Source organism: Nicotiana tabacum, chromosome 20 (assembly GCF_000715075.1).
Source record: "Nicotiana tabacum cultivar K326 chromosome 20, ASM71507v2, whole genome shotgun sequence".
In the NCBI taxonomy this organism is placed as follows: domain Eukaryota; kingdom Viridiplantae; phylum Streptophyta; class Magnoliopsida; order Solanales; family Solanaceae; genus Nicotiana; species Nicotiana tabacum.
Window position 1 is genome coordinate 121,070,976 of NC_134099.1, and position 12,837 is coordinate 121,083,812.

Here is a 12,837-nt window from a genome sequence, read left to right on the forward strand (position 1 = left end):
AGTCTCGCATAGTCTTCAGCTGAATAGGTGGTCCTAACTGGGAGAAAGTGAGCTGATTTCGTCAGCCTATCCACAATGACCCAAATAGAATCGAACTTCCGGCGAGAATTGGGCAATCCTGTAATGAAATCCATATTAATCGATTCCCATTTCCAAGCTGGAATCTCAATATTTTGAAGTATCCCTCCAGGTTTCTGGTGTTCAGCTTTAACCTGCTGGCAGTTAGGACGCTGAGCCACAAATGTGGCTATATCTTTATTCATGTCATTCTACCAGTATAGCTGATGAAAATCATGATACATTTTGGTTGAACCAGGATGAACTGAGTACCGAGACTGGTGCATCTCTATCATAATTTTCTTACGAAGCTCCCCAACATTAGGTACATATAATCGGCCCTTATATTTTAGAATTCCATCATCAGATTGCTTGAACAACTGCTTCTTCTGAAAAGGGATGCTCTCTTTAATCTTGACTAGCTCCGGATCCTCAAATTGACGCATTTCTACCTCATCTACCAGTGATGACCCCGCAATATTTTGGACTACTACACCCTGGTCACCTGTATCATATAGCCGCACACTCAGATTGGCCAATCGATATATCTCCTTAGTCATTTCTAATTTCCCAGCTTCTACATACTTCAAGCTGCCCATGAATTTTCGACTCAATGCATCAGCTACCACATTCGCTTTGCCTTGATGGTACAAAATATCCACATCATAGTCCTTCAGCAATTCAAGCCACCTCCTTTATCTCAAGTTCAACTCTTTCTGCTTAAATATATGTTGTAAACTTTTGTGATCTGTACAGATATCTACATGAACACCATAAAGATAATGATGCCATATTTTCAAGGCAAATATAATGGCTACTAACTCAATATCATGAGTCGGATAATTGTGTTCGTGCTTCCGCAACTGCCTCGAAGCATATGCAATAACTTTGCCATGCTGCATTAGAACACATCCCAATCTAACCCTATATGCATCACAATATACCACATAACCTTCAGATCCCTCAGGAAGTGTTAGAACAAGTGCTGATGTTAAGTGTTTCTTCAACTCATGAAAGCTCCTTTCACATGCATCAGACCATTGGAACTTAACGGCTTTGTGTGTAAATTTTGTCATGAGAGCAGCAATAGAAGAGAAGTTCTCCACAAATCTCCGATAATAACCAGCTAAGCCCAAGAAACTATGAACTTTCGTAGGAGTTGTGGGTCTAGGCCAATTTTGTACTGCTTCAATTTTCTGACATCTACCTTAATACCTTCATCGAAAACGATATGCCCAAGAAAATCCACTGAATTCAACCAGAACTCACATTTGGAGAATTTAGCATATAATTTCTGATTTTTCAAAGTTTGCAACACCACACGCAAATGATCCTCATGTTCTACTTCTGATCGAGAATATACCAGAATATCATCAATGAAAACAATTACAAATATATCTAGAAATGGCTTGAAAACCCGATTCATTAAATCTATAGAAGCTGCTAGCGCATTAGTAAGACCGAAAGACATCACAAGGAATTCATAATGGTCATATCTAGTCCGGAAAGCCGTTTTTGGAATTTCTCTCTCCTTAACTCGCAACTGGTGATAGACGGATCGAAGGTCAATCTTTGAGAAATACTTGGCACCTTGCAACTGATCAAACAAATAATCAATTATGGGTAAGGGGTACTTGTTCTTGATAGTCACTTTGTTGAGCTAACAATAGTCAATACACATTCTTAATGAACCGTCCTTCTTATGAACAAACAACACTGGTGCACCCCAGGGAGAAGTACTGGGCCTAATAAAGCCCTTATTCAGAAGATCCTTCAACTGGCCTTTCAATTCTTTTAACTCAGTAGGAGCCATTCTGTATAGAGGAATAGATGTTGGCTGAGTATCTGGAAGCACATCAATAGCAAAGTCGATTTCTCTTTCGGGAGGAAGACCAGGAAGTTCATCAGGAAATACATCGGGAAATTCATTCACGACGGGAACCGATTGAAGGGTTGGAGATTTCACCTCCATATCATGCACTCGTACCAAATGATATATGTACCCCTTCGAAATCATCCTTCGAGCTTTAAGGTAAGAAATAAACTTCCCCTTAGGCGCCGCAGCATCACCTTTCTATTCAATAATAGGCTCACCTGGAAAATTGAAACGAACAAGCTTTGTCCAACAATCTACATTGGCATAACAAGAAGCCATCCAATCCATAACCATAATGATATCAAAATCAACCATTTCTAGCTCATGCAAATCAGCTAACGTATGGAGGTCATGAATCTTCACGTCACAACTTCGATATACCCGTCTAACTACAACAGACTCACCTATTGGCATAGATACCTCAAATGACTTATGCAACAATTCAGGCTCTCTATCCCATTTACTAGCAACGAAGGGGGAGATATATGACAATGTAGAACCAGGATCTATCAAGGCATACATATCGATATAAAATACGGATAGTATACCTGTAACCACGTCCGGAGATGATTCTAAATCCTGACAACTCGATAAAGAATATATGTGATTCTGCTGACCTCCTGAACCAGAAGCTCCAACTTTTCCCCTATCCCTACCAGCTGATGTCTACATACTCTGCCTAGGAGGACGTACTGAAGAAGAAGAAGCCCTTGCAGATGCCGTCGGCTGGGCCATACCCCCTCCGCCTATCATTGGACAATGTCTTATAATATGACCTGGTTGTCCACATGCATAACATGCATTAGTACCCTGGCGACATGGTCCAAAATGATTTCAGCCACATCTATCACATCTAGGAAACTGAGGCCTCATCTGACTGAACTCGCCTCTAAACTGTGGACCTGGGGTTCGTGAACTCTGGCCTGGACCAGAATAAGTGGTCCGATCATATCGCTGTCCCTGAAACTGTGATGGTGCACTGGCTACCGGATAAGATGGATGCCTAAGAAATTATGGCCTAAATCCACCTCGAAACTCTACTGTGTTACTTGCGAACCGCACCCTCTTCTACTGGCCTCTATCATACTCTCGATTGGCTCGTTGTTGCCTCTTGCAATCCTCTAGACCATGTGCCTATGCTTGAATACGGGCAATATCCATTCCTTGGTTTAGAGAAGCTGTAGTTCACTCATTTATCAAGTGTGCCCCCAAACCACTAACAAACTGGTGTACCTGATCACTCATATCAGCAACAATCGTAGGAGCATACCTAGCCAAAGAGTTGAACTACATGCTATATTCCCGAACGCTCATATTACCCTATTCTAAGTGTAAGAACTTATCTCGTCGGGCTCTTCGAAGCTCAATTGGCAAATATTGCTGTAAAAATGCTTCAGAGAACTCCTTCCATGTCACTGGTGGCACATTAGGCCCCCGAGTCTGCTTCCAAGTCTCATACCATGTCACAACAATATCACGTAATCTATAAGAAGTAAACTCCACTGACTCAACATCTGTGGCATGTATAATTTGTAAGGTCCGTTGCATAAGATCCAAAAAATCCTGTGGGTTAGCATTAGGATCAACCCTTGTTAATACTGGAGGATCCAAGTTGATAAAGTCTCGAACTCACGCACTCACGGACCTATCAGCAATACCGAGGGTTTGGTATTGAGCCTGGGAGGTCACTATTCGAGTCAGCAATTGTACAGCACTCCGCATGTCTAGGTCCTGATCAAGAACAACTGGGAGAGAGACTGGAGGTATGTTAGCTCCTCTACGCCCTTCCGGGGGTGGTGAGGGTGCTGCCCCGAAAGCCTGAGAATCGACCTCATTCCGTGGCTCATGTTGATCTACATTAGCAGGTGGCACCTGACTTGTGCCCTCTCCCGCCTCCTCATCCAACCTCTAAATAAATTTCATAGCCATTTGTCGTCTCGTAGTATTAGGCATCATTGAGAAGGTAAACAAAAAGAGAATTAGGAATGAACACTTATAATTAGGCTCTATTGCACGATCTAGATCAAGAAGAAAGTAATAATCATAAATGCCCAATAGCTTCATGTTTATAAGTGTGGTGCACAACACACCATAAACAAGACTCTACTAGATACGGCTTGCAGACTCCCTAGGACTGACCTTCTTTGATACCAAATTTGTCACACCCTAATCTTGGGAGGTGTGACTGGCACCCGATGCCCGAAGGCCCGAGCGAACCAACCATGAGATATGATCTGAAATATAATAACCTGCAGGCAGAAGAGCCCAAAACAACACACAGAAGAGCCCAACACGATATATATATAACCTAGGCCAACAAGACTGCAACAACAATATAACAGCTATCCAGAAGGCTGATAGGGCCATACAAAAAAAATATATATGCAATGACCGCTAGTCTGCAAGCCTCTAAAAGTGTAAGACAATCTCAACGGGCCGGGACAAGGCCCCCGATATGCCTAAAACTACACATATACATCTGTAATAGTACCTATGGACTCAAAGTCAGCAACTCCGAAGAAGTGGAGTGCGAAACCCAACGCTGATCCTGGGGGTGCTACTGAGTAGGCACACCGCTCTGTCTATCCGAACCTGTGGGCATGAACACAACACATAAAAAGGCGTCAGTACGAAATAAGTACTGAATATGTAGGGAGACAAGTGTAACATGAAAAATGTAATTAACAAGAGAAGAGATATAGAGACAATTTGAATTCTGAAACTAGCCTCGATAGGAAACTAAAATTCAACATGGATATAAATGCATGCTCGTGGAATCGTCGCTCACTATCGCTACTTATAATATATCACATTATATAATAATAAATCCCTTTGTGGGGCTATAATATCCATAACATACCTGGCCATAATAAAGGCTCGGTAGAATCGTACCCGGCCACGTGAAGCTCGGTAATCCCAACTGATCAGTGGTTACACAATAGGTGTCATACCTGGTCGTCAATAGTGCGGCTCGGTAATGAAAGTAAATACATACATATATTAAATCATGAATTATATAAGTGTAATGCGAAACTAACCTTAAAAGACGTATTCTAAGAAGAGTCGAAGTGGCCTATCATTATTATTCCTCGACTATCATGGTTGTCGCTAAAATATTTAATTTTCAACTACGAGCCAACAATTACTAAGAACGTGAGAGTTATGTATTATGATTACCTTTGAAGTAAGTGTTACTTATTCATGATTTATATGAACGTCGAAAGGAGAACGAGTAAAAAGGCTCTAGTTCTTTTTAAGCAAGGAACAAGGAAAACCGAGAATTCATAGATATTCTATGAAGTAAGCAATCTATGAGAAAGGATCAGGTCTAAGAATCTTTATAATTTGAATGTGAAATAACTCAAATCCGACGAAACAATTCGATAAACGTTTATTCAAATTCTAGTCATGCCGAAAAGTATAGCGAAAGCCCTACATACCTTGTCGATGGAGTTATATACGGTTTCCGAGACCTCGAACGCCTTAGGAATGATTTCCTACATAATACGAACCATTCAATATCAAATTCAAGCTCATTTCTTATGTAATTCTTCATTAGACATTTAAGCGAACAACTTGCGGGCATGAATTTGTAGACTCTTTTGTAGTTTAATTTCCCCCAACACACCACCCAATTTTTAATTTACTACATTCCTCATCGACACGATTCCATCCATGTCTTCACAGATCCAAACAACACAATAAAACCATATAGAACAACCCCAACAATCAAGTCATATTAAGAGAGGTTTCTTAAAAAAATCAAGAACATTTCTATAGAGGTTACAACTATTTCTTAGGAATTCTTATGATAGAAGTTTACAAAGATCAAAGAGGAAGTTAAATCATACCTTATGTGACCAGAATTACTTCAAATTCGAGATTACTTCAAGGCGGAGTCTTCCTACAAAAAGTGAAACACCGAAGAATTCACGATTCCGAAGTTACCATGGTGTTCTCTATCTTGAGGATGACTAAATTTGTTATGATTGGCTAGATGGATGGGATGGGTTTGAGAGGAAATCCCTAGGTTTTTGGTTCTGTTTTGGAGAGGATAAAACGCAGGGGTTCTGTTTTAAATTGACTTAAATAAAATAAATTTTAACTAAAACCGACTAAGCACACTGTTCCCATAACAGTGTGTACCCCTGTACGAAAATGTTAATATCTCTCTACTCCGAAGTCATATTAACGAACGGTTTGTTGCGTTGAAAACTAGACTCATAGACCTTCGATTCGGTGGGTAGAACACACAATAACTCCTAGTATATTAAGAGAAAAGATCATCAACATTTTATCCAAAATTCAGTGAAATTTAAAACCCGTAACTTGTGGCGATCTTTGTCGAATTTTTAATCACAACTCGAATGACTTCCAATCTTAACGTATAAATAACTATCACATCATTTAAATATCTCATAGAAATTATCTTCCTATCGAATTAGCCCCTTTACAGCATGATAATGCTGAATACACAAGGTGTAACACTTATCCTCAATTACCATAGCATAAGCTTGATTAATAGAAGGAACATTTTATTTCAACAAAATTTGTCTCCTAGATTGATCATAAGAATCATTTAAGTCACTAAGGAACTGCAACAACCTCTATTGTTGAAGGTGCTCAACATAATCCTTCGAATTTGGAGCAGGTACTAGAGCATCATACTCATTCCAAAGACTTTTTTGTTTAGTGAAAATAGGTTGAAATAGAATCAGTACCTTGCGACAAAGTGGCTATAGCTCTGTGCAATTGGAAGATCCTCATGCAATTAACTTTGTCAAATCTCTCCCTCAAATCTTCCCATATGAGGTGCGCGTTGGAAGCATACACAATTCCACTGAGAAGCTCAGTGGACACAATGTTCATAAGCCACGAAAGGACAACTGCATTACAAGTCTCCCATTGTTCATGCAATTCTTCCTTGCATGACTCCTTAGTACAGGTACCAGTTACAAAACCTAATTTCCGCTTCCCTAGAAGAGAAATCTTCATCGTCCTGCTCCAAAGACCGTAATTCTCAGACCCTGTAAGCTTCACAGTGATTAGAATTACACTTGGAGTATTAGATGGACCAAAGTATAGCGGATGTGTGCATGGAATCGTCGATTCTGCCATTGATGAATTGAAATGACTGAAAAGGATTCACAACCGATTTACAATTGATCACAAAACTAACGAAATTGCCAATCAAATTCAGCTCGCGTGCTTCATCAGCATTGCCTGCTCTAATACCATATGCTAAAATGTACGAGAATCAGTGAGCTGCAACTTGAGCTACAAAGCTCTTCAATTGCAGAAGCTTCGAGAAGACATCCAGAAGGAAGTTTGAGACGAAATGATAACCGCCTCTCTCATTATGCTAGTTAAGAGGTTATATATTTAAGTGTACAACTCACTAACTAACCAATAAAAATAAACTTATACAACTAATTACAACTAATTCTGCCACGTGTGTATATAGAGCATAATATATATATAAAACTAAATACAACTTCATGAAAGAGCAAACTTATACTTGTAATAATGATAAGATTTCTGGATATTTTATTAGTTGCAAAATTAGATACAAAGGGGAGAGGCTATTGAACCGTATCTCCCACTGCCTATATGACTTATGAGAACTGAGCAGTACTTTTGAGTTTTCACCATATGTAAAAATCACACTTTCAGAATTCTCTGAATTTCATAGTTAAGTTTTTCCTACTCTCATGAAGTACTTATCACCTTAAAAGCATCCAGCAGGCAAATTATTCTAGAATTATACACATCCTCCTTCCTATGTACATAGATTCATAAAACTTGCCATGTTACCTCAAGAATATGCATTTCAGAGTATGAAAACTAAATCCTTGTAAGCAAGACTATGATTACATTTTCCGTGTACAGCTCCGGTGACCCTTTTATGTTCAATCATAACAGGTTAGGTAGGTTCACGAGGACGGGCAGCCCAAAGCGAACTCAGAGCACGAAGACGTTGAAGATACTCCCCAAAAGCGAGTAATCCCCTAGCTGTTTGGCGCGTAGTCAAGATAAGAGACATTTGTTGTAGTGTTTGGTGTCGAAGGTGATCTGCCTGTTGAAACATATGAACATTATCATTTGATAAGAAGTATCAAGATGCATAAAGAGCAACATTGACAATGGTAATTCCGCCGTGCTAGTATTAAATAATAAAAGGTGTTATCTTACCTGGTTAACAAAACTCTCCAGTGCTTCTAACTTTTCCATGCTAGAAAGCATCTGAGAACTGTAACTTCCCATTCCTGTCGTCATAGTTAGGATGCTCTGGGCCAGAGTCTGCTGAAGTTTATCCATTCCCTGAGTAAGAGCATCCTCAGCTTGCTGACAACAGTGTCGCAGATTACAAATTTTCACGATCTGCTGATCACTCAATGGCTCAAGTTGTGGCATCACGACCTATAAAAGTTGACGTAGAATGAGAACGCTCATATTTATTTAATTGGTAGCAAGCAGAAAGGAAATAAATAACACTAGTGGGATGTAATCTTGCTAGTGTTGCATTCAAAGAATCCGTGGACGTGGAGTATGAATATTCAAGATAACTCTTTGAATAGAGTACTAATCATTTAAAACAAGTGCACAAGTAAGAGATGCAAAGAATATGTGTGAGACTAATGGAGGTGACTTCTATTCAGAGATTTTGAATATGCTTCTTTGTCCATTGTTATTACTAGTCAAGAAAAGAACTGACTTTTTTGAGTTTTATTCAAGATAGATATCAGTTGTATAGATTCAGTAAAATACCTAAATGGATGTTAGGGATGCAACTAGATCTAAACATCATTAGATGAGAATTTCACATTATGCAGCAAGGATAAATATGTGAAAATAGACATGGTAGAAGCCGAACAAAAGTTGCAACCAGAAAACATGAGAATAAATTGGGGAGACTCTTTAAACATAGATTGACAAATGGTGACCCCGAGACATTTATATATGCAGGTGTTACCAGGGGCGGATTTAGAGGGGCGGAAGGGGGTTCCCCTTCGCCGAAAAAAACACTATATACATAAGACAAAATCTATTTTTTACCTCTATATATTAAGTTTTGAACCCCCTTAACACAATCCAAAAGTGTAGTTTAGTGGTCAAGGGGTTCAAAACCTTGAGAAGGTCATATATTCAATTCCCATTAGCTACAAAAATTTTTTTTGAACCCCCTTCATGGAGATCCTGCCTCCGCCACCGGGTGTTACGACTATTTCAGGATATTTATATATGACCTACACTATGAGAACTGTAACAAATCAAACACTACAAAGTGAAACTGCACCAGGGGCTACATACATTTATGAGTTCTGATGGTTTGAATCCTCCAATCCAAAGGAAAAACCGCTCCACTGAAGTTCTCCACATCCCAGACATTAAGTAAAACACATCAGCTTTAGCCGCATCAGCTTTCATGCGGAACAGATTGTAGTATTGGCTTAAGACACTTTCTACCAGCAACTGAAGCTCCATTTCGCTTACATGGGATTGCAAAACATTCCTCAACTCTACGTTCTTTTTCTGTTGCTCTTCAACCCAGAGGCCATATTCTATCTCAAATGCAGCTATTCCTGCATTGGCAGCACCGGTTAGGAACAAAGTCAAAAATATATACAAGCTGTTCATCAAGAAAGTCATTTGATGCTCAAGAAATCTCCTTAGACGGGTTCTTAACTAGCCATATAAGCCATCCGAGGATGTGGGATCACATTCTCATGTAAACAGGAAAGAAAAAAAAAACTATTAAGCGACAGCTGCAGTATCTGCAAACCTGGATTAATTGTTGCACTCAACCCCATGTTACCATTAGAACCTAAAACATAGAGTCCCTGCAATTGTTCATTACGTGATGTTAGAGAATATGAAGTGTATCCATAATGGTTCGTTGATAGATATTCTTTACAAGTTAGAAAAACGTGTAGGAGAGGATTTGACTGACCTGCTGTCGAGCTCTCTCAAGCTCCATTTCAAGTTGTGCTAGTTTCATACGGCTTGTTTCAAGCTGCTGAACATAAGCCTGTAAAAAATGAGCTGGAAAAAATCAAGACAGTCGTTCTTCAAATATGTGTACTGCGAGGAGTATTGTGAGCACAATTTTCCCATACCTTTTTCCTCATACGGCTTTTACGGGCAGCTTCACGATTCTGTGCTAGACGCCGTTGTACCTATCTTACAATATAAAGATATACTTAGCCTTGACTTATCAGATGCAATTTTTGTTTATCTATTAATTTGTTTCAACTTGTAACGCATGTGCAAAGGCACCGCTATATTGATAAATAAAGATAATCCAGAAGTGAGATAAATAGGGAAAGGTCTATTGAGCTCACCTTTTCTGAAACACTCTTTCCAGCTTGATTATCCTCAGAGCCCGAGGGTATAAGTTGTTCGCTTGAAGTATACCCAGACTACAATAACCACGTGTAAATATCAGTCAGATAACTGCAGAAACTTGGATTTTATTAGCCAGGAGATGCATATATGGTGCTTTACCTTGTCATCTACCCTGTCATTTACCCTGTCATTTGGCTGTGCGACCATACACGCACCGGTGCCGGGCATAATGTCACCTCTAAATGTGTCTTCCCAGATACTCATATGGTGGAAAGGTTCGAATATGCCCATCCTTGTTGTGGGGGCAAATTGAGTTGATGGAGAACTCATGTTCATTGACTAAATAAAAACAAAAAATTACATAACTTAGACGCGAATTAGAGATTACAGCAGAAAAAGTAGCAAGCAGAAAATCCATGTGTAAGAAACTGAGAAATGATAGGACAAGAAACAAAACAGATATTTTATCAGATTAAGAGCTACATGAGTGCCACCAGAATGCAGCAATTCTGTCAAAGAAATCTCTGATACACCACTGAAAATGAGATGATAGTTTTATGAGATGAGAATAAAGCTCCACACAAAAAATGAATCGAATTTAAAAATATCACCACTGAATTGTTATATACTGGAAAACTGTTGTTGCCTTGTCGAAGTTTGAGCTTCAAACACAATCGGAACATATAAGTTGTCATTTTTACTTGGAGTTATAATTCATACTATATGTTATGAGTTTTCCCTAACAAACAAGTATCATTTTACTCACCAAACCCCTTTTATTTGAAGCGGAAAAAGAAAGAGGGATTCCAATTTCCAGTAAGAAAATCCATCAAAAGTAGATAAAGATATAAGCAATTAAGGCATATGACTGTTGGGGAATATTCTCAAACACTAGAATAGGAACTCACCTGAAAAATTAGCTCAATTGTCAAAATATACCAAGACACACTTAAGAAATAGTGATCACAAACCTCTTATTAGAAAATTTGAGTGTATATTAGAAATTGCTGCTCAACACACTTGGAAAAATCAGAGATTGACCATAAATTATATGTTCTCTTTAAAGAAAAGTCTTTGATTCTTCTCATCAAACACATACCAAAAAACAAAACAAAAAAGTGGCACTAGATTATTTCATCTAATGAATGAACAGAAAATAAAAAACAACAGAAACCTAGTAATACAAATAACAGTATTATTGCACACACATGCATACATACACTTGCATCTAATATCACTCTGTTGTGTGTGTGTGTTGAGACCGCAGAGACAGTCATATATATATCCAAGAATTCAACTGTTAAAGGTAAAAACTATACTAAAATTTATTTACAAGAGACGAACTGCAAGTAATTGAGAAATTAAAGAAACTGTATTTGGAACAGATTACCTGTTCATCAATATGAAGCAACTCCTCAGCAAATTAGAACAGCTACTGGTTCTTAGGTAAAATTCAAATCAAATTATAGAACTGAAGCAAATTAAAGTTTCAGAAACCAATCATAGTTTTACAAGGAAGAAGCAAAAAAGTGGCATTTAGAGGCAGCTGGATAGAGGCAGAGGAAACAATAACAGACAAATGAAATAGTGTATAATTTATAAACTAAGATTAAAGTTATACTATAAAGAAAGAAAAAACAAAGTATTAAAGAAGTTAGACTGCCTTTTGAAAATGCTTGTCAATTTTTCTAAGCTTTATATCATTATCGAAATATAATACACATACACGAAGACAGACAGCATATTTATAAACTCGTATCGTTGAGCATTCATATTGTATTGTACTGTTAAATATACGCACAGTTTTGAGAATGCGAGACAACTATTTTCCAACAGTCCTTAACTAACCTACCACCCCTTTGAATCTGCACCAACCCACGATATGTTTAGTGGCAAAATTTAGATCCACTAAATAGAGGCCGAATTAAAATTTAAAATTTATGAGTTCTGAATTCAAGTCCACAATTAAATATATTATATATATACTCTCCATTTTAATGTATGTGAACCTATTTGACTGAATACGGAGTTTAAGAAAAGAGAGAAGACTTTTGAACTTGTGGTGTAAAATGAGGCACGTATATTTTGTGTGACTATAAATCATTGCATAAAGGTAAATTGTTTCCAAATAAGAAAAGAGGTCATTCTTTTTGGCACGGACCAAAAAGGAAATAGATTCACATAAATTAAAACGGAGGGAGTATAAAATTATAATAAATTTTGTTATATAAATACAACATCGAAACAAAAACTAGTGGATTCGTCCGAGCTACCTAATACTCTACCTCTGTCCCTAGCAATGAATTCTGAATTGAAAGTGTAAGTTTTAAAAATGTATAATTAACTCTATATGTACTTGTTTTTTAGCACGTATATACAAAATTCGATCCCGGAACATTGAGTTATAATATGTATATGTAACTTTATATATATTTATTTTTACACTTATATAGTGACTTATAGATAAAGGTTGGACCTCGAAACACCAAGTTGTATGAACCCCTTATTTCACTGGGTCTTTCTCCTGACTCATTTGGCCATTTTTTTTTTAATCTTAA

General features: G+C 38.0%; 2 protein-coding genes across 2 annotated transcripts; both read right to left on the reverse strand.

The window, feature by feature from the left end:
• Positions 1-269: 269 nt before the first annotated feature.
• Positions 270-2,029, reverse strand: LOC142174524 (uncharacterized). Its single transcript, XM_075240334.1, has 3 exons — positions 1,750-2,029; positions 812-1,264; positions 270-697 (listed from the first exon to the last, which is right to left on the reverse strand). The coding sequence occupies exons 1-3, from the start codon at positions 2,027-2,029 to the stop codon at positions 270-272; spliced, it is 1,161 nt and encodes a 386-aa protein (XP_075096435.1).
• Positions 2,030-7,437: 5,408 nt separating this feature from the next.
• LOC107821982 (transcription factor TGA1) lies at positions 7,438-12,042 on the reverse strand. Its single transcript, XM_016648478.2, has 9 exons — positions 11,670-12,042; positions 10,439-10,618; positions 10,276-10,353; positions 10,051-10,110; positions 9,885-9,962; positions 9,717-9,774; positions 9,245-9,516; positions 8,126-8,353; positions 7,438-8,009 (listed from the first exon to the last, which is right to left on the reverse strand). Exons 2-9 carry the CDS (start codon positions 10,613-10,615, stop codon positions 7,857-7,859), a joined length of 1,104 nt encoding a protein of 367 aa, XP_016503964.1. The 5' UTR covers positions 10,616-10,618; positions 11,670-12,042; the 3' UTR covers positions 7,438-7,856.
• Positions 12,043-12,837: the final 795 nt, after the last annotated feature.

Coding starts and splice junctions, on each gene's coding strand:
- LOC142174524 (XM_075240334.1), bottom strand. CDS start 2,029: ATGGAGGTGAAATCTCCAACCCTTCAATCGGTTCCCGTCGTGAATGAA. Junction 1,265..1,749: donor GTTTGTTCATAAGAAGGACG/GTTCATTAAGAA, acceptor GAAGGTATTAAG/GTAGATGTCAGAAAATTGAA. Junction 698..811: donor TGGTGTTCATGTAGATATCT/GTACAGATCACA, acceptor TGTACCATCAAG/GCAAAGCGAATGTGGTAGCT.
- LOC107821982 (XM_016648478.2), bottom strand. CDS start 10,615: ATGAACATGAGTTCTCCATCAACTCAATTTGCCCCCACAACAAGGATG. Junction 9,963..10,050: donor AAAGCCGTATGAGGAAAAAG/GTATGGGAAAAT, acceptor CATTTTTTACAG/GCTTATGTTCAGCAGCTTGA. Junction 8,354..9,244: donor AACCATCAGAACTCATAAAT/GTATGTAGCCCC, acceptor CAACTTTTATAG/GTCGTGATGCCACAACTTGA.